We start from the raw sequence: 22,638 nt of genomic DNA, 5'->3' as shown, positions 1-22,638 counted from the left end.
ATGTGATACAAAACGAGGCAACGGTGTGTTTTAGGACCATGTGGACGCCTCCGAGCGTCGGGTAGGCTGTTTGGAGTGTTTATCCGAAAGGATAAAAAAATAATATATAATAATATTATGTCCCCCCCACTTCTCCAATCAAAGTTGTGCTCCTGTATGAAACCCTGACCTTGGCCCATCCTAAAACATGAATTACAACCGACATGGTGTGACTGTCTCTCCCAGCAAACAAACATTTGAAACCGAAATGATAAACCAAAAATCTGAGGGATTGTTCTCAGTGGAGCAGAAATGTCACAGCATATTAATTCTGGTGAATCCAATTTCCTCCCATATAATGCACATCAAGACTTCTACCATGCATTCTTGATTAAAATTGCCAGACACTTCGTGCAGTTGTAGAGCTTGATTCAAGTTTACAGCTTTAATGTTCTTGGAAAGCAAGTACCATACTAGTCTACATCAAGTTGTGGTTAAACCTAAATCCATGCTACATGCGATGAAGTCCATACTGTTTGCTCGTCAACGGGTTGATAAACAGTAGGCTGCTGTTAACGTGGTCATTTGGGACCATCTGTAATATCAGATGACATCAGGTCAGGAAGGCCATGCCAGCTCCTACCCAGCCACCCAGACCCATTCTTCAGCCAGAGCTGGAAACGTCTCATCAAACATGGCCAAAACACACATGTCAGACCCATTGGCATAGTACTCTGTCCACTGACGTGACCAAATACCCACCAAAAGCCAACCTCTGGTCTGTAAAAACATGTGTTCAATGCCTTAGGTCACTGAAAGTTGGGTACTATTATGTGTTCCATTGCAAAATATTATAGGAATCTCAAACTTTGTGATTAATGAACCTGACAATAATTTAATGTGTTTTGTGGATGGGCTTTAGTGTTTGTGAGTGACCCAACCAGTAGCGACCCGTCATTCATTTTGAGCCCCACCTGTTTAACAAAAATAAATACAAATTAAAATAATTGTTTTGTATCTTATTTTGGCAATAATTTGTGTCACATATCAGTTCGCAAACAATGTATAAAAAAAAATCATTGAGTTAATAAACCCGCATACAAACTTGGTCTCTTTTTTGCTATCTTGAGTAAGACAGCTCCAAAATAAAGGTGTTTCAGCATAGCTCAGTGCTTTCTGTGGTGGTGGGGCAGCCAGCGGAAAATACAGAGCGTAGGGGTTGGTAATGTTCTCTAGTTGCGTCGTGTTCTGTCACTCATGGGGACACTATGTCACCGCAAAATCGACTGGGTAGAGCTAAAAGATTCAAGCCCCTTGGGTGCTGCCATAGATTTACATTAGAAGTGCCCATCCAAGAAGGCTCAAGGTCATTGGCCACAGGTAAAATGACGTCAAATCACGTTATATCCACCGTACATCATACTTCCAAATTCTTAGCTAGCACGCTAGACAAGCAATCATCATCATGAATCTAGTCGACAATCTACTGGCAAATCCTTTTCAATCATTGTCATATGAAGATAAATTATAGTCATTGGGGGGGTGGTCCATGTCTGGGTTTAAGGGTCTCTTTTCCAAGCTTAAAAGGATAAACATTCACATGCAACACCATGGGCCAAAAAAGGTTGAATACATTGGCCATGCTGTCAATCCAGCATGACTTCTGCCACATTCAAAACAGCTGGAAACTCAGAACTGGGAAATCTCAGACTTCAGTGAGTTCAAGACAACTGGGAACCCGGAAATCAATGAGCTCCGACTGGGAAAATACGTGTTGAATGGTCATCCAACTCGGAACCCACAAGAAAGACCGCCGCACCACCGTCCTGTTCAAGTAAGCACAGCAAAACAAGGTGAGTCCAAAAATGTATTGTATGCTGCTGCATAAATGATGCAATTGTCACGGATTTTGCTGAGGCTGCCCCTCCTCCTTGCTCGGGCAGGCTTCGGCGTTCGTCGTCACCGGAATACTAGCTACTGCCGATCTATGTTCTATGTTTCTATGTTCTACCTGTTGTCTGATTGTTACACACCTGTTTCCCATTATGTGATTACTCCTTCCCTATTTAACCCGGTGGCTCCCATTGTGTTTTGTGCGTGTTTGTTTTTCGTTTCGTGTGTTGTTGGTGAGCGGGTTTGTTCCTCCCTGTGTGGAGGTATTTTGTATTGATTTCTTTACTTATTCAGTAAAGTACATTTCATAGAGTTCTGTGTCCTGTGCCTGACTTCGATCCACCACATTACACTGACACTCGTGACAGCAATATGCCAGGGAGATATGTATACTGTAGCTAAGAAAGTAATACTAAGTGTACAGTCGTGGTCAAAAGTTTTGAGAATGACACAAATACTAATTTTCACAAAGTCTGCTGCTTCAGTTTTGATGATGGCAATTTGCATATAATCCAGAATGTCATGAAGAGTGATCAGATGAATTGCAATTAATTGCAAAGTCCCTCTTTGCCATGAAATGAACTTAATCCCCCCAAAACATTTCCACTGCATTTCAGCCCTGCCACAAAAGGACCAGCTGCCATCATGTCAGTGATTCTCTCGTTAACATTTACATTTTAGTCATTTAGCAGACGCTCTTATCCAGAGCGACTTACAGTTAGTGAATACATATTTTTTTATACTGGCCCCCCGTGGGAATCGAACCCACAACCCTGGCATTGCAAACGCCATGCTCTATCAACTGAGCTACATCCCTGCCGGCCATTCCCTCCCCTAGCCTGGACAACGCTGGGCCAATTGTGCGCCGCCCATGAGTCTCCCGGTCGCGGCCGGCTGCGACAGAGCCTGGATTCGAACCAGGATCTCTAGTGGCACAGTTAGCGCTGCGATGCAGTGCCTTAGACCACTGCGCCACTCAGGAGGTCTAAGGTGATCACACTGTCCACTGATTGAGTTAGAATAACAGACTGGAAGCTTTAAAAGGAGGGTGGTGCTTGAAATCATTGTTCTTCCTCTGTTAACCAAGGTTACCTGCAAGGAAACACGTGCCGTCATCATTGCTTTGCACGAAAAGGGCTTCACAGGCAAGGATATTGCTGCTAGTAAGATTGCACCTAAATCAACCATTTATCTGATCATCAAGAACTTCAAGGAGAGAGGTTCAATTGTTGTGAAGAAGGCGTCAACTTCAAGGAGAGAGGTTCAATTGTTGTGAAGAAGGAAAGTCCAGCAAGCGCCAGACCGTCTCCTAAAGTTGATTCAGCTGCGGGATCGGGGCACCACCAGTGCAGAGCTTGCTCAGGAATGGCAGCAGGCAGGTGTGAGTGCATCTGCACGCACATTGAGGCGAAGACTTTTGGAGGATGGCCTGGTGTCAAGAAGGGCAGCAAAGAAGCCACTTCTCTTCAGGAAAAACATCTGGGACAGACTGATATTCTGGAAAAGGTACAGGGATTGGACTGCTGAGGACTGGGGTAAAGTCATTTTCTCTGATGAATCCCCTTTCTGATTGTTTGGGTCATCCGGAAAACACCTTGTCCGGAGAAGACAAGGTGAGCGCTACCATCAGTCCTGTGTCATGCCAAAAGTAAAGCATCCTGAGACCCTTCATGTGTGGGGTTGCTTCTCAGCCAAGGGAGTGGGCTCACTCACAATTTTGCCTAAGAACACAGCCATGAATAAAGAATGGTACCAACACATCCTCCGAGAGCAACTTCTCCCAACCATCCAAGAACAGTTTGGTGACGACCAATGCCTTTTCCAGCATGATGGAGCACCTTGCCATAAGGCAAAAGTGATAACTAAGTGGCTCAGGGAACAAAACATCAACATTTTGGGTCCATGGCCAGGAAACTCCCCAGACCTTAATCCCATTGAGAACTTGTGGTCGATCCTCAAGAGGCGGGTGGACAAACAAAACCCCACAAATTCTGACAAACTCCAAGCATTGATTATGCAAGAATGGGCTGCCATCAGTCAGGATGTGGCCCAGAAGTTAATTGACAGCATGCCAGGGCGGATTGCAGAGGTCTTGAAAAAGAAGGGTCAACACTGCAAATATTGACTCTTTGCATAAACTTAATGTAATTGTCAATAAAAGCCTTTGACACTTATGGAATGCTTGTAATTATACTTCAGTATACCATAGTAACATCTGACAAAAATATACTGAATAACACTGAAGCAGCGAACTTTGTGAAGACCAATACTTGTGTCATTCTCAAAACTTTTGACCACGACTGTATGTTGTATAGTAAGCTGTTAGTAGCCCATGTGCCTCACCCTAATAATTTGGTCCGTTTTCCCCTCATAACTTAGCCTACTGTTCTGACTTGGTGGTGTACATGTAGCCTATAACCTGTTTTAGAGAAATGGCATCATCGATTATTGTAAGAGTTTCATTGTCTGCTTATATGCCCCCTTAATTTATCCTACGGTTCTGACTAGGTGTACAGGGAGAATACTGTAAGTATAGCCCATGTTCTGAATTCTGTCACTGTACATTTCAAAAGTGCTGAACAAATAGTTATATTGACTACATCCGTCCTAGCTCGCTCATTAATTTCTTAATCGAAATTACGGATTGCCTCTCATCCGCTCATCATTCCCTTATGCCATAGTTTGTACATCTCAATTGTCAGTCGAAACCACATTTGTTTAAGCAAGTCAGCCATATCAGCTATGTTTTTTTTAAAGGCAGTAAATTAGGCTGAATGAACTGTTTCGCTGCCAGACAAGGCTCTGGTAATAGCCAGGTGTAGTGGTGGATAGGATTCACGCCATGGTGCTGAAAAGAAAGCTCTGCTGTTGGGACAGCTTTATGTAGGCCCTAATAGTTTGTGGGCACCGTTTGTCACCGTTATAGTGCAATTAATGAATTGTTTAGTGTTTTGTTGTGTAGTGGCTTTGCTGGCATGCATAAAAAAAAGAAATTAGTTTGCCCCACACAGATTTACATGCTAAAATCACAACTGCACCCAACACATGTGGGATGTTTTTTTCTGAGGTCTTGGGGGATACTAGTGGGGTAGGTGCCATGTCTTCATCCCCAATTCCTCTCTGTGTGATTTTTGATGTGGGCGCAGTCATGCAGGGCTAACTGCCAGTAGAGGAGGCACAAAGGGTGTCAAGTCCAGACCCAAAGAGCAGCAGACACTTGTTATCAAAACACTGATCCCCTAGCCTCTGCAGCCGCATTAAGCCCCCGCCGGCCTGCCTGACTCGATTACACTCCCCCTGGCAGACTGGAGCACATAAAAAGTATTCCCATCAATGAACTGTTGAACCTTTTCCTTTTGGACATGTGACCAGGCTAGAACTCTTTGACACTGCACAATTTATTATGTTGGTAAAACAGCTAATATTTGCTGGGAGCGCAGAGTAAACAGCCAGGTCCAGGTCCCCTCTCTGCCACCCTCCCTGACTCCCTGCCTCTCTCCCTGCCTCTTTCCCTGCCTCTCTCCCTGCCTCTCTCCCTGCCTCTTTCCCTGCCTCTCTCCCTGCCTCTCTCCCTGCCTCTCTCCCTGCCTCTCTCCCTGCCTCTTTCCCTGCCTCTCTCCCTGCCTCCTTGCCTCTCTCCCTACCTCTTTCCCTGCCTCTCTCCCTCCCTGCCTCTCTCCCTCACTGCCTCTCTCCCTACCTATCTCCCTGCCTCCTTGCCTCTCTCCCTGCATCTCTCCCTACCTCTTTCCCTGCCTCTCTCCCTGCCTCTCTCCCTACCTCCCTCCCTGCCTCTCTCCCTCCCTTCCTCTCTCCCTCCCTGCCTCTCTCCCTGCCTCCTTGCCTCTCTCCCTGCATCTCTCCCTACCTATTTCCCTGCCTCTCTCCCTGCCTCTCTCCCTACCTCCCACCCTGCCTCTCTCCCTCCCTGCCTGCCTCTCTCCCTGCCTCCCTGCCTCTCTCCCTGCCTACCTCCCTCGCTGACTCCCTGACTACCCCCCTCCCTGACTCCCTGCCTCTCTCCCTGCCTCCCTCCCTGCCTACCTCCCTCCCTGACTCCCTGCATCCCTGACTGGCTGGCTGGCTGATTAGCTAGCCGCTGTGAATGTGCTGTTGTAGAAGGAGAGTGAACTACCAACATCTTCTCTCTCTCTCTCTCTCTCTCTCTCTCTCTCTCTCTCTCTCTCTCTCTCTCTCTCTCTCTCTCTCTCTCTCTCTCTCTCTCTCTCTCTCTCTCTCTCTCTCTCTCTCTCTCTCTCTCTCTCTCTCTCTCTCTCTCTCTCTCTCTCTCTCTCTCTCTCTCTCTCTCTCTCTCTCTCTCTCTCTCTCTCTCTCTCTCTCTCTCTCTCTCTCTCTCTCTCTCTCTCTCTCTCTCTCTCTCTCTCTCTCTCTCTCTCTCTCTCTCTCTCTCTTTCTCACAAACACACACACACACACACACACACACACACAGATACACACACACAGAGGGCGAGAACACCAGTTGTGAGCACGCTTCACACACACAATCTGCATAATGAGATCCATTATGTTTAATATGCCTTGTGGCGTTGAGATTATTTGTGGCTACACCCCAGAAAAATTTCAATATTTCAACTGTCCTCACACTCTGCAGTGGCGGAAAAACTGATAAACAACAAATTACCATCTAATTACTGACTCTTCTTTTCATTACAGAACATTTGGTCAACTGGGACTTTGTGTTCTGATTAAAATAATTACCTCCGCAAAGGCATTACATTTCACACCAGCACCATTTCTCTCAGCAAAAAAACTAAGTAGCCTACACAAATTCATGGCTTGCTATGCTTATATATGTTACCTTTCTGGCACTCTAACAAGTCACAGCAGTCTCCTGGCTCGCCGGTGGCCTGACTGAGTGGCACAGTCTTCTGGCCGGAGGGGCACTGGGGCTTGTGGCACGCGCGGAGGTCACAGGTGCACTGGGGGGGCACGGTGGGGCAGCAGCCAGCAGGGGGAGTGTAGCTCTTGGTCAGAACCGAGCCCTCAGGACAGGAGGGCACCGGCAGAGCAGGACATGTGGTCCCGGCACACTTCAGCTCCTCTGAAATACACACATGCACACACACACATCGAGTCAGTCACATACAATAACAAGCCTCTGTAAGGCATATTGTAACACCACCTTCCACCCAGCTCCAGGCAAAAACAGTGCCCACACTGTTCGCAAGACGGCAGGGGAAAAGGGGGGAGAGGAGTGGGGAGAGGAGTGGGGCTCCCTGGCCTGCATGCAGTGTTAGTGGAACAGTGTTGCTCATGTTGCAGTCATCAGATCCCCTTCACTCCGTGGCAGCTTTACAGCATCCTGTTAGGATGGAGAGTGAGAGCTATGCTCGGCTCTAGACACGACAAACCTCTCAGCACATCCTGTCTAAGACCTTCCCTGATCCCTGCCCACCCACTGGATCCAGCTCTCAATCCAAACAGGCTCTCCATCTCACCAGCCATTAATACAAGGCCATGTTTAACACTGACTTTTTTCCCTGCCCTTATTTTAGAAATCACACTACACTTAGCATACCAGGAAGCGTTTGTCTATCGATATGCCAGAGCCAACATAATGGTCATCATACCCTGGTTAGGGAGTGCAGGGGGCTCAGGGGTGTACTTTGGACACTATTCAGGAAAATAAAAGTGGAGTGCCCCTCTGTCTCATATTGTAGAAGAACAGTAGCTACCTTACAAAGCTTGGATTACCCAATGCTTAACCACTGTTTATTTTGGTTCTACCATGTCACTGTTATGTATACAGAGTCGAGGGATTGGGTGCTGCAGACTCATGTCCTATCCTATTCAGTGCCTTCAGAAAGTATTCACACCCCATGGCTTTTTCCAAATGTTGTTGTGTTACAGCCTGAATTTAAAATGGATTAAATTGAGATGTTGTGTCACTGGCCTACACACAATACCCCATAATGTCAAAGTGGAATCATGTTTTTAGAAATGTGTACACATTAATACAAAATGAAAAGCTGAAATGTCTTGAGTCAATAAGTATTCAACCCCTTTGTTATGGCAAGCCTAAATAAGTTCAGGAGTAAAAATGTGCATAACAAGTGGCATAATAATTTGCATGTGCAATAACAGTGTTTAACATGATTTGTTAATGACTACTTCGTCTCTGTTTCCCACACATAAAATGATCTGTAAGGTCCCTCAGTCAAGCAGTGAATTTCAAACACAGATTCAACCACAAAGACCAGGGAGATTTTCCAATACCTTGCAAAGAAGGGCACCTATTGGTAGATGGGTAAAAAACAAGAAAAGACATTGAATATCCCTTTGAGCAGGGGGAAGTTATTAATTACACTTTGGATGGTGTATCAATACACTCAGTCACGACAAAGATACATGCATCCTTCCTAACTTAATTGCCATGAGGCCAATAGTGACTTTAAAACAGTTAGAGTTGAATGGTTGTGATAGGGGAAAACTGAGGATGGAGCAACAACATTGTAGTTACTCCACAATACTGAACTAATTGGCAGTGAAAAGAAGGAAGCCTGTACCGAATAAAAATATTCCAAAACATGCATCCTGTTTGCAACAAGGCACTAAAGTAATACTGCAAAAAATGTGGCAAAGCAATTTACTTTTTGTCCTGAATACAAAGTGTTATGTTTGGGGAAAATCCAATACAACACATTATTGAGTACCACTCTCCATATTTTCAAGCACAGTGGTGGCTGCATCATGTTATGGGTATGCTTGTAATTGTTAAGGACTGGGGAGTTTCTCAGGATAAAAAAGAAATGGAATGGAGCTAAGCACAGGCAAAATCCTAGAGTAAAACCTAGTTCAGTCTGCTTTCCACCAGACACTGGTAGATTAATTCACCTTTCAGCAGGACAATAACCTAACTCACAAGGCCAAATATACACTGGAGTTGCTTACATTTAATGGCCTGGTTACAGTTCTGACTTAAATCGGCTTGAAAATCTATGGCAAGACTTGAAAATGGCTGTCTAGCAATGATCAACAACCAACTTGACAGAGCTAGAAGAATTAAAACAAATAAAATAATAATAATGTGCAAATATTGTACATTCCAGGTGTGCAAAGCTCTTACAGACTTACTCAGAAAGACTCAAGACTCACAGCTGTAATCGCTGCCAAAGGTGATTCTAAAATGTATTGACTCAGTGGTGTGAATGCTTATATAAATGATATATTCCTGTATTTCATTTTCAATACATTTGCAAAAATTTCAAAAAACAATGTTTTCACTTTGTCATTGTGGGGTGTTGTGTGTAGATGGGTGAGAAAAAAATTAATGTAATCGATTTTGAATTCAGGCTATAACACAACAAAATGTGGAATAAGTCAAGGGGTATGAATACTCTCTGAAGGCACTGTAATTGTCAATGGCTAAATCATTTCACAGATCTCCTGCTAGTAGGATACCAGGTTAGATCTGTGGCTGTTACGGAGGACTCGGAGAGAGAGTGTGGAAGGGTAGAATAAAGCAGTGTATGATTGATGACAGTGGAGAAAATTGGTAATTACGTTTCTAATTAATGTCTTCCCTTGGGCCTTTAGGAAAGGAAATGCCATGAAGCTAATAAATAACAAATTGCCTCATAAGAGAGAGAAATGTAATGGCTATGATTGCGTATGAGAAGAATACTTTACAATCTTTGCATGCATTATGGTTTTGGTGGAAAGAGAATAAAATGGAATGAAATTGCGTAACAAGGCTTGTTTGTTGATGTCCTTCCCAGACTTTTGGCGGTTCCCCAGTGCAACACGACTCTAGCAGAGGATGTGTCTCATCCCTGACATTTGAGGGCCTGTAAGAGGATCCCTGAGGCTTTTCCTACCAGATGGGAAACTGAAATGACAAACTGAGGGGCTGGAGCCCAGGTTCTGACTGTTGCTCCACAGACAGACAGTTCAACTTCACATACAGCGATGATCCATTATTATTTTCAGTAGTCAAACCCTCAAGGGTCGAACACATCAGTCCGACCCAATGCTCGCCCGGCATGTTAATCTTCCAGTTAAGCAGCCGTTTGAAGTTTGCCTGAGCCATAAAAGTTAGGTTGTGACTTGAGCGGGGGGGGGCATCTGACAGATGAAATTGAGGATGAAGGAAGTGTTGGATTTTTTCTTCCCTGAATAAATAGTGCAGGGGAATGAGGTATCTGTACTGTACTGTTTGCTCTAGGAACCTGTGAACAGTGGGGGCAGGCACAAAGCTCGCATTGATCAACTTTGTTCCTGAATAGTGTCATAGAGAAGGGGGAAACTTCCCCTGAATTAGGGCGAGCAACAACCCTTTTAACGGTTTTTGGCCTAATTCCTGCATTTGAGTTAAATAAACTTCAGTTACAGGCTGATTTCAGTGGTTTTATATCTAATAGCAGTAACACAGACCGTGCCGCTGTCCAACAGAGTGATTTGCGTATTATGTTTTTTTTATTTTATGTGGCCATGAATAAAATGTTGTGCAATGTTTGCATTGAATAAGACTTTCTGTGTGCCCCAGTCAAAGAAAACAGATCGCTTATTCACTTCTAACAATGGGTGGACTGGAGTACGCTGGGAAAACCAGCTGGCAGACACTATATTGTCATTCAAATGAATGATATTGTAGCCATTTATGAATATAATAGGCAGACACAAAGCATGGAAACAGTATGGTAAACTCAGTGGAGTATGGATTTCAGCACATTCTGTTTGTGCTCTGTCTAGAAGCACCAATTGGGTAATTAGCTAGTCAGTGGTCACAAGAGCAATCTCTGTATTACAATGGTGGCTATTCTCCAGCTTAAGCAAACAAAAACACAAAGACCTATTTTGGCATGCTTGATAAATTCAGTCTGTTGAATGGTCAAAACGTTCTCTTGTTGTGGTGGTGAGATAGTATAGAAAACCTAGCAACCCCCTAGGAAAGCCTTAACACACACACACACACACACACACACACGCACACACGCACACACGCACACACGCACACACACGCACACACGCACACATACGCACACACACGTACACACAACCTGAATTCGGGCATGAGGTAGGGTTCAGAAATTGGTTTATTACCACAGAATGGGCTATTGTAAACAATGCATATTTCTGGCATCTCCGAGAAGCCCATTCAAGAAAGAAAAACACCTCTATGTAAATTAGCTTTTTTCTACACAGAGCACAAGCAGCACAGTATTCATCTGACTGAAGCAGCTCTGGTAGGCAGAGGAGCCAGTGTTGACAGCCTGAGTTTACTCATGGAACAAGCGCACAATGTGAGTTCTGTTCAGTGACTGACTTTGGAAGCAAGTCAGCAGAGAACAAAGCTGTCTTAGTACAGCTGCACTCCATGGACTTCTTGTCCATCCTCAGGTTTTATACAGTTTGTCCGCAAAGGGACACATCAGGCTCATCTCTCACGTAAGCTGTGGAGATCTGGGCGCTTGCCCACTGGCGGTTGAGGCTAAAAACATCTGTATTATTCTCTATTTTAAAGAACTAAGTCTGGGAGGTGGTTCAAGGCAAAAGGCACAGGGTCATAGGAGAGAGAAACATAGACATCTGAACATCGCACTCTGGTTAGAGCAGTGTGTCAGGAGAGAGAGCAGCAGTAGCCCACCGTCCACACACACACACACACACACACAGAGACTTCACAGCTCCTCGCGCTCTCACACTCAGGCTAAATATTTGAGGATGAAAAACGTATTCCTGGTGTCCTAGGCAGCAGAGCTGCGGGTCGAGTGTTCTCTGCTCAGAGTAGTTCAACACATCCTTCCTCGTATTGTCAGATCACCAATGAGATTGGGCCAGGGAGAGTGAAAGAGAGAGGCTTTTATCATGCTGAACGGGCTGAACAATGTTGCAGAGTATACTTTTCTATGGACAATTGTCTACTACAGAGCTGGCACAAAATGCATGGGAGTGAAAGGATGGCACAAGTATGGTCCAAGTTGTATGAAATAGGAACAAATGGGCCATGAGGGGACCTTCAAACAGAGTTAACGGTCTCTGGATCGGCCTTAGAGGACACCGAACATAAAAACATGATTTGGGCTGTACACATAAAAGTCAGTCCAGGGGAGTACGGGGCTACACTCTGCAGCTGCCCAGGTTGGGGTAGTTGAGGCAGTTGAGTTACATAACATTGTTGGCCATCTGCTCATGTTTTCTCACAGACAACCAGGAAAAGCAGAGGCTGGTCTCCTGGCTAAAGCTGGAGAGCTGGGACAGGGGCTGGAGGGCAGGGATGGATCTGAGGCTGGAGGCAGGGGCTGGGGCTTGGGTTGGGGCAGGGCTTGAGGGCTGGAGCAGGGCCTCGAGGGTTGAGGCTGGGGCTTGGGCAAAGTTGTGGTGCCTGGTAAGCAGAGCTATCAGCTGGGTGACTGGGAGCAGTGAGAGGACAACAGGCTGAGACAGCGATCCCACCTCGCCTAGCGGGAAGCTCTTTGTCTGAGCCAACAGATAAACTGTGTTTTGTTTCCCCTCTGAAATCACTGCCAAGAGACAAACACACACACATATACACACACACACACACACACACTCTGGGACATGAGCAGGCTCGCTGGGCATAACAGAGGGCATAGCCTCTGCAGACGACACACAAACACAGAGACGTCTAGCACCCCTGCCAGCTACTGGCGGTCTGGACTGGCAAGTTATAGCGATGCCACATAGAGGCTGCAGCCAAGTAGAACTAATGATGCTTTCAGGGGAAGGAGACAGGCTGGACGGAGTGTGGTACTACTGGTGGGCCAACTCTGTGGTGGCGAGGTCCGTTTGTACCATGGCATCATGGTGGGCACGGCTCCCGTGTCTGACCCACCTCAACTTCCTCCCTTGTAATGGTCTTTTAAAAGTATACGCTTATACTAAACTTTAATAATGCCCCATTTCACCCTTCTGAGGTTAGCCATGAGGACCAGTCACATGGTTGGGAGTTTAAAGTACATTGATGTAATGTGATATTCAATAGCCGTGTAAAACAACCCACAGGCTTAAATCTGCCTTCTGTTTTCCCAGAGCCGCTCTCCACAGGGCCATTACAACATCAGGTCATATCAGCAACATCAATCAAAGTATTACAGAACAAGGTCCTCTTCTGAAGGCCACAAGGGGAAACTCCTTGTACACAGCAGCTCAAAGATGTATCATTAATCAAAGCCATAAATGTACACACAGGACCGGAGAACTAAATACAGGCCCCAGACCATTTCCTGCACTTGACACAAATAACTTGTCAAAATGGCTTCCCCTAGCTGGCTCCCTGGCCTGGCCTCTTCCTCCTTTTCCACTAATGTGATCAATCCTCAGAGATTCAGTCTAATACTTCCTCATCAGCAACACAGTGTACCTGTGTTATTGTCACCTCACAGCACCCATCATGACATTGACCGCTGTTTGAAGTCCAACGACGTGCATCACCATACTTAAATACATATCTAGAGAGCCTTTAGCAATACTAAGAGATGGCTGTTGTTGATCAAGAGCTACAGACGGTGAAGCTGCAAATGAGGTTTGTGCCCCAAGTCTTCGAACAAACAGTAAACAGGAACACAAGCCAGGACGGTCGGCTGGCCTCAGAAGGCTACTCTACTCTCTGAGTCAGAGCGAGCATTAAGAGCCAGTCCCAAACCACTACCATGTGTGAATATACAAGCCCCAAGCAGAGGCAGAGGATGCTATGTTCAAATGGATGGCTGAAAAAGTGCTTCAAGTACTGGCAACAAGGTCTGCTTTCATCTTCAACTGCATGTGAAGATTGGAATCGCTGTAACTCTCATGCAGCGAAACCAGAGCTTACAGTATGTGTAGACATCACACACTAAGGGACACATTGACCCAGAGCTAAATCACTACTTGATCAGATGGGTAGCTCCATGACCTCTCATGAGCACTGCACTCAGGGTTACTCATCATAACGGAAGCACTGATGACAAACAGCAAGATCTCCGCCAAGCCAGTCAGACAAAACAAGTTAATTATCACTGCCCTGAACACACACACACACACACCCCTTACTTAATGCAGGGCCGTCTGAAGTGTGTGTGTGTGTGTGTAGTAGTAGTTAGAACCCACAAGCTGCTAAAAAATGTTGTTTACTGTTTTCAGTGTTGTGATTTCACGCTGTTGTCCTCTCTTGGCTGCTCTTGACGACGGGAAGTTGAAAAATGCTCTGTAACAACCCTGTTTGTTGGTAGATCTTGTTTGTAGATCATATAATTTAAGATTACACATTTTGTGGTCCTCTCTAGCTCAGTTGGTAGAGCATGGCTCTTGTAATGCCAGGATAGTGGGTTAGATTCCCGGGACCACTCATACGTAAAACATTTATGCACGCATGACTGTAAGTCGCTTTGAATAAAAGTGTCTGCTAAATGGCATATAATATAATGCTCTCAGACATTACATTATCAGGAATTATATACATTCCCCAACTGAACTATCAAAGAAAAAAAGGAATGAAAGCACAAACAAAGCTAAAACAAACGTCTTAGTTGTGGACCGAGTCACTTGTCTTGAATTGGACCTCCTAAGCTCAACAAATGTGCTCCAGTCCTCAGTAAACTGACATGAGTCTAGCTTTCTGGCACAACATGGCTACGCAGTATTATGAAGCAGATGATGAGATCTTCCCACTAACACAGCGAGAGAGAGTCTCTGAGTTCACTCAAGGGCACTTTCTCAGTGAGACCAATGTTCTTCATACATACAGAGAGCTGCCAGTTGGTTTTATGCATCTCTCACACAGTTCTGTCAAAGGGGCGAAATAGAACCCACCTCAATAACAATTCTCACTTAGAAGTGCCAGTCAGAGTGGCAGCTACAGTACATGGGTACTTACCCTTGGCCTCTCTACATTTAAACAAGCAGCTCATAATAGTCACTCTGGTTCCTGAGCTCTGTGGAGTTCCATCTTCCTCCTCACTCCATGCTTTAACCCTGGACACAGGCTGAGAATTCAGCCAACACACTATACTGTTACACTTTACAGCCTGAACACTGTGTACATAGATTTCTAACACCTCATATGTCCACAGTATATTCTCCTCCTTATAATATAACCTCTCTCTGCTACTCTGTCTCTCAGTGTTGACATGGGAAAGACTTTGGAATAGACTGACTGGTTGTATACTACATCTCTGTGATTTTTCACAGGTTATGCTGACTCGCCGTACTGTATGGGTCTAGGTTGAAGATAGAGAATGTTAAACAATGTAATAATTCCATGCAGAAGTGTTTGAAAATAAACAAATTCATTGGACCAGCGCCGGACTGGAAGTGAATGTTAGCAGTACAGAAAGTTTGCATCTACATTTTGTATATCACTGTATCAACCACTGTATCAGCCCCCTTTGTGCAACATGACTTGAGCAGTTGTTGGTTAGTTTTAGGTTAGTTTTAGGTTAGTTCTAGGTTACCTGCGGCCTCCTGGCACTGGCTGCGGTTGATGTAGGAGGAGTGATAGTGGCAGCTCTGGGACTCACACACACAGCCCTGTGCTGTCAGGTTGCACCCAGAGAACATGCAGGCTGGGTTGGAGGGGCCCACAAACTTCTCCCTGTGACTCTCCTGGTGCTCATGTCTACGGCCCTCTAAAAGTAAGAGAAGGGGTACAGGACATAGTCAGTCATCAGGAGTCACTGACAATGGCACCACACAGATCCATGCTGGGGCACTCTCAGACAAAGCCTGAGCATGACATGTTACTGGCGTTAGTCACCAGCGTACAACATCTGGTATGGATTAGCATTAGCATGTTCAATGGATTGCATTCTCATGCTCCTGACGGCTAGCTGTGGGAAACTCACCTGTCTTGCTGGCCCTCATGCAGGATTCCATGTCAGGGTAGCTGAAGGAGCCCAGGCAGGAGTGACGGGCATCACACACACACATGGCCCCGGCCCTGTCACATCCTGTCTGCAGGGGACAGCGCTCATCCTCCAACCCAGCCTCTGGACTGTCAGGCAGAACTGTGGAGAGGAGGAGCCGAGATATTAGAGGAGAAGAGAGGAGAGGGGAGGGGGTGAAGAGGAGGGGAGAGGAGAAGAGAAGCATCATCAAAGCGATCCAGAGCAGTGTGGTGTGGCCTGGGCTGCATCAGACATCCCTGTTCTGTTCCTGCCATGCATTGCCTTGCTACTGCTGTTGAGCTGATGTGTTTGCCCCATGCCCAGCCAACCATCCCTACCCCTACCTCTGAGATACTGTAGCTAGCTCCTCCAGGCTGAGCTCAACACAAACAAACACATCTAATGACAATGGGAGGGTGGAGGATGGAGGGGAGACAGGAGCCCTCTCACCATCAGAAGACCTACCACGTCAGCTGCCATGGTGAGCCCCCCTCTCTGCTCCTCAGGGACCCCACAGGGTGGCCGTGTTCATGCCTGATGCATTGCCTGCCACAGAGTAAACAGGCTCAAACAGAAAACCCCACAATACAGCGCTCCTCTCCCTTCAACGGCTTGGCTCCCAGGCCTCAATCAACAATGTAGAGACTTGATTACTGTGGCTTCTCTCACAGACACATTTAGAAGTATGAGTAGTAGTGTGCCCATCAGAATGTATTACAGGAGCTGGGCTAATTAAACTGGTAAAAAGACTATAGAGTGGTAATCAGTGAGTAAAGGTGTACTTATTCTTCTTTCCTCTCAGAAAGGGAGGCCTTGCTTTCATACTCTGCTAGGGGCCGGGAGAGAATGGTGATTAAATATGATTGTGTATGAATGGACATCTTGGCTGGCTGTGAAGAAAATACTTAAGAAAATGTACATGTTGTTAATTTATTAATACGAAACAAAGGGAAAGTAGGGATGAACTTCTATTATCTTACAGCACATTCAGATATTCCTTTCAGAAGTGGTACTTGAGAAGTGCTCTGTATGTAGCCTATAATGGTCACCTAGACAAACCCACGTCTCTCTCTGATGTGCTAATTCTGGAGACTCTAAAAGTGATTATTTCCAGAGTTGAAAGAGAGAGAGGTGAATATTGGGTGGCAGACAGTCATGGTCCCTATGAGTTAAACCAGCCAAGACATTGGGGAGAGTAGAGGGGGAGGGAGGGAGGAAGAGGTACCCACCCATATTAAACTTGTGTTTGGCCTTGAAATGTTACCTTCTGGAAAACTCCTACCAGGAATCATGGGTAGGCCGGCCGGCTGGTGGAGAGAGAGGACAGGCAGGCTTTTCAAACGGAGCTCCCCTGCCTCGCAAAAACTCTCCCTCTTTTTTCCTGTTACCTTAAAATGATCCCCACCTCCACATTTGTTCCATCTCTGGGCCTTCCTGTGCCTGGGAGGGTATTTTTACATGGCAGTCATTGAAGGTGGGTGTCTGAGTGTGTCTGTGGGTTGCTAAACGGGGCCTCCAGGAGTAGGAGACAGGAGGTAGACAAAGCTAAATGAGAGGTTAGGGGGGGTGGACCTCTAATTACTGTAGCTAATGATTAGGTTGACCCCCCGGTTGTGATATGACCCCACTCAGCTGGCCCTGCTCTGACTCTGGCCAGGGCTTGGATCACAGCTGGATCTCTGGGGAAGTCCTCTCAGCCATGGAGACTGCTTTGTTGGCATCCAGAGCTGCAATGGGAAATTGACCTCTGAGGCTCTTTGGCTGATAGTGAGCTCAAAAGGAAGTCTTTGAAACATTAGATAATGCTGGAGGAAGAGGGAAGTGGACAGCATGTGAAGGAGTAGTGGACTGGACAGGACGCAGTGTCCAGTCTTTGCGCTTGAGGACAGACATTCTGTGAGGTGGTTTTTTAAGTGCTCTGGAGAGGGAAGAGGGGGCACTAACACAGTGAGACAGACAAAACAAAAACACCCTAGGCCAAGCATCAATATCACTCAAGTGGTGAAAACCCTTTGGGGATTAATAATAATAATATGCCATTTAGCAGACGCTTTTATCCAAAGCGACTTACAGTCATGCGTGCATACATTTTTTGTGTATGGGTGGTCCCGGGGATCGAACCCACTACCTTGGCATTACAAGCGCCGTGCTCTACCAGCTGAGCTACAGAGGACCATTAAATCAGTTACGTGTTTGGATTCACAGGCAACTTTCCCTAATCACAGCTGTCATTACAATACACAACCACTTTAACTGACTGCACTTGATGTACAGTATGCACGTAGCATAAAAGTCCTCATAAGCTTACATTTGCTGGATATTTAGCATTCTGTTCAATATCATGTGTATCAGCTATTTTCTCACTGACTGTACACGTTTGTCTACTACAGACGTCACCTGAAGAGTTGGTCTACTTTCTTCAACCTCCATCACCCTCCCATAGTGTGCGAATTACGGGGTGGACGCAGAACCCCCGAATCAGACATGAGCTTGGGGTTTACAGTTGTATTTGCGTCCTGTATTTCAGCCCCTTTCAGGTGTCCCAACTTTTCTTTTTACAAAAAAAGGTCAATTTGTCAGCAAGACACATAAATTAATTCAGGCTACAATAGTATAGGCCTACTGACAATTTGCACTCTGCCCTTCCATATTGACCACCCAGAACAACAAGACTCAGAGCAGAGGAGCAGAGAGAGAAGCAGGGGTCAGAGACTGGAAACATTTACCCCCTACTCCTGATTGCGACCCTAATCACTTTAAGACCCTACCCCCGGCTTGGGAGGGAAATCCCGGATCAGCCTGGCCCTCGTGGCCTCTGCAAACACACAGGGAGGTGTTGATTTACCCTCACCCAGCCAACCCCACTGGGGGGCCGCTCTGCATGCACTGGGGCCCGCAGCCACGAGACCAGAGGCACGACTCAATCATGGAAGCCATTAACTTTTACATTTGACATTTTAGTCATTTAGCAGATGCTCTTATCCCGAGCAACTTAAAATTAGTGCATTCATCATTTAGACCCATTCAAAGCTGTTAGTTTGACAGAGGCGGTAGCTATGGGTGTGGAGGGGGATTAAGGCCTGCCCGCACAACCTGTAAACAAAGCCCAATCAGGGACACTATCTCCTGGGACACCCTGGGGCTGGAGACCCAGGACCACCAGACCCTACCGAGTGATGATGGAGGGCAGGATCATGTAAATCCGGCCCCAACGTGGGACTGCTTTTCCTCACCTCTGGTAATGTCAGTCCCATGCAATCGCTTTGTTTCAGTCTGGACAGAGTCCAGGTGAGGGACTGGCTGGTGCATGATGTGATCCTGACCAGTCCCCATGCCCAGCTCTCTCAAAGGGCAACTCCTGTTCTGATTTACCAACTGTGTGAAAAGCTAATCTTGGCTATCCTTTCAGAATGCTACATATGCACGCGCGCGCGCGCACACACACAAACACACAATGGTCATGGATGGGTACCCTTGAAGCCCTAAAAGAGATTTAGAGAGCCATCCTCTGGAGTATAATGTTCCTGGGAGTCAGGGATATCATGTGTATAACAGCTTAATAGACTGTTAGTATAGGACTGGTATAGGACATGGGTCTGATAGGAGGGAAGGCAGGGACACCACAGTGTGATTCATGGTAAGGTCATTCAGATAAATCTGCCAATGTAAACCTGCTGGTGAGACTTTTGCAATTTTGCCTTGACCCCAAGGGAGCCCTCAGAGGCACATCATAAGCCCATTGATTGTGCAACCACATCACAGCAAAACACTTTCTACAAGGACAGCTAATCTGTTTCAGGATCAAATTAGTCAAGTGTACACGCACAGTAACACTCAACACATTTTTTAAATCATACAAATGAAAATAGTCATTTTTGTCTTATCTTAATTCAATAACTTTTTAGAGATGTCAAATTGGGCCCTAGCAGGGAAGCCTGAACTCTAGTAATACTGACATGGAGGCATGGTGCAAAGGTTTGTTGCCAAACCTATTGTCATGCCTGCAAGAGAAGAGGGCTGGGGTTTCAAGGGGGGAAATGAACAGTCTAACATGAGGTCCTCTGTTGGTAGTCAAGAGCTACTTAAACCTGTAGACCTGCTCCAACCAGCCCACTGAGCTCAGAGACAATGTCCACACAGCACAGTCAATGGAATCATGAACTGGCTGGCACACTGTGGTGTACTCAAGCCAAATGAGAGTAATCACTTACTATGGAGATGAAACTTTTCTGCCCTGAGCTGAGTGTGATGTTGATGAATAATCTTGTGGCTGGAACCTCAATGTCAAAAACTCCCATTCTTCCATCAATCAATAAGAAATAATTGCCAAGTAGCCTTAGGGTAATTCCACAATAACTGAATTATGCTGAGACTGATTTTTCACTGTAAAATGTATGCCAAACAAAATATATTGATTTAAAAGCTTAACAAACCATACAACTCTATGCACAATGACTACTTTGAACAATTTACACAGTAAAAAATAAATAAATAAACATTTACTCGAAAAACTGTGCCATGCAAAGTTTGGTAACAGAGTTATGGTAAAATCTCCCTCAGTTTTATTCTGTTACCAAACTTTGTATCTGCACAGTCCTTCTTGTAAATGTGGTTTTGTAAAATGTCACTGGAAATTGTTAAAAGTAGTCCTTGTGCACAGAGTTCTACGGTTTGTTAAACTTTGAAATCAATGGTTTGTGTTTGGTATACATTTGAAAGTGAAAGATCTCAGCTAATTCCGTTACCATGGAATTAACCATTACTAGCCTACTATTTAATAAAGATGATTTTGCAACTCTAGACATAGGCTACCCACCTTTACAAACTCCTATATCAGGGAGCGTTACAACTCGCGTTTGGTTGACAGCCGCGCAGGTTAGTCCCAAGGCGCAGTAGCCCAGTGCCCAGTCCTGGCCGCCGCACGGCTCCCACTCCATTCGGGTACACTGTTCGCAGCATCCGCACGGGTCCCTGGCCAGAGTCCGACCGCTCTCGCAGGCTTTCGGTGGACACGTCCGTAGATCACATGGCGTACATTTATGAGACATCAACACACGCACCATAATTGAGAAATTCAAGAACGCGACCAAACAATTGCTGAACATATTTCAAAGATGATGATGACCCCAAGATCGGTAGCCTATGTTAAAAATGTAGGCCTAAGCAAACTCTTTCCTTCTGTCAAGTAAATCGCCACATTAAATCCGCGAGGTCCGTTAGATGTAATTCCAGAAGTTACAAAATTGCCTTTAAAAGGGAATGAGCCTGCGCTGTCAGTGCCTTTACAGCAGATTGGGCAGCATACTGCCCAGTTGAGAATATGCTACCTCGGAAAAGTGCACGGAAAAATGCATGGATGCTCCTGGTTTGGTCTCTCCGGTAGGCTGGCTACCTTTTACTATCAATGGGCTATCCTCAGGAAAAAAGGATTCAATGCCTACTGTAGGTAGGTGCACTTTCAGTGTTGTTTCAAGTAAAATAATAGCCTACTACTCTCAAGCCGCGTCCTACGACAACCACGGAGTGTGAGTCTTCTGCGTTTGGAGAGGAGTGAGGATTCCCTAACACCAAAACACTGGGATGCAATCTGAGACCCAAATTGACATTACAGGCATAGAAATTAGCGGCACCCCCTCCTCTTGACTGACATGTACGCCCAGCCTGGTGTACACCATCCAATCACAAGTAGCGAACGGAGGGAGGATTTGAATTTAGATATCCTCTAATCGTTCGGCCCCTCTCATTTTGTTTCGCAATAGGCGGCGTATTCTCCATAACATTGACATTCCGTTGAACGAAATGTTCTTTCCACTTTTACTTTTCATTTATACTTTTTATTTTAATGACAAATGAATAGTTGTAAAAATGTGTCACATTTTCATTTAAGAAAAACAAGCTATTTTCTATTTCAATTCAACTGGTGATTATGGTACATGCTTATTGTAACTGATTGTGAAATATCAAATTGATTATTACATTTGTATGCAATTCAACATATCAACTATTGTTCAATCAGTAGGCTGCACACTAGGGCATCTCAAGAAAGAAGCCTGTAACTTATCATGTAACATAGCATTCAGATGTGATCTCAGTCAAACATAAACATAACAACATGCTGGGCACATTGCTTCATTCCTCAAATATAATTTCCATAGCTGCACACTGGACATTATTCAATACAAATAATTCCAGTTAATGGCCCATGTCAAAGCATCATCTGCCTATCCAATAGCCCTTGACCACTTCAGAGAGCTGTTAAGCAAGGCTCAGCCACATCTGGAGTTTTCTCTGCCCAGGAAGACAGTGCAGAAACCCGTGGAGACCTAGAGTAGTGGTGCCAATAACCAGCGGACACCAGGGTCAGGTCTATATGAGGTAGGTCATATTGTGCCGTTCACAATACTGTTTACAAAGTACAACATCCCCTGTTAGCTGTTTAGCTCACCAGAGTTAAGACACGTATGTTGGCTATAGGCCCTAGTCATGTGCATTGTCTTGAGATGTTCACTATAACTTAGCTACCATTAAAGATAACTCCTTAAGACTGGACATTCTGTGCTTTTGAAACATGGTGGGTTTCTCTTAAAGAGTCCACTGCTGCAGCTCAGAGTGGGGTTCCTGATGGCCCCTGGAGGCCCCAGCTCCATGTCAGACATTCATGATCCTGGACTCAGTCCTACTCTCACTGAGGACAGGCAACTTTCAGACAGGGTATCCGTTTTTATTCACATTGTTACAACGGCACACCAGATATTGGGCCAGAAAAGGTCTCGTAACTTTCCTTGTAAGGAAAGCACCAAAGATGATTGAATATTTTCCAACCCGCTGTCACTCCTGGAGAGCATCTGTTTTGGGTATATGTCTCCCTGCTTATGGTCATGAACAGAAAACAGTGCTACTCACTAAAACTCAACAAGTG

At 45.5% G+C, this 22,638-nt stretch overlaps 1 protein-coding gene across 1 annotated transcript in view; it reads right to left on the bottom strand.

Moving 5' to 3' along the window:
• The window catches only part of LOC311145348 (cysteine-rich motor neuron 1 protein-like), a 33,440-nt gene extending 12,128 nt beyond the window's left edge, over positions 1-21,312 (bottom strand). The window contains exons 1-5 of the mRNA XM_084181574.1: positions 20,536-21,312; positions 15,678-15,839; positions 15,288-15,461; positions 6,695-6,937; positions 5,072-5,177 (exon numbers count right to left, since the gene is read on the bottom strand). Of these exons, the coding sequence (XP_084037700.1) occupies positions 5,072-5,177; positions 6,695-6,937; positions 15,288-15,461; positions 15,678-15,839; positions 20,536-20,824 (974 nt within the window). The 5' untranslated portion in view covers positions 20,825-21,312. The remainder of the gene's footprint in view (positions 1-5,071; positions 5,178-6,694; positions 6,938-15,287; positions 15,462-15,677; positions 15,840-20,535) is intronic.
• Positions 21,313-22,638: the final 1,326 nt, after the last annotated feature.

Source organism: Coregonus lavaretus (genome assembly GCF_964263955.1).
Source record: "Coregonus lavaretus genome assembly, chromosome: 18".
Classification (NCBI taxonomy): Eukaryota; Metazoa; Chordata; class Actinopteri; order Salmoniformes; family Salmonidae; genus Coregonus; species Coregonus lavaretus.
Note: the sequence above shows the minus strand (reverse complement) of the source record. Positions and strands in the feature narration are given on the sequence as shown.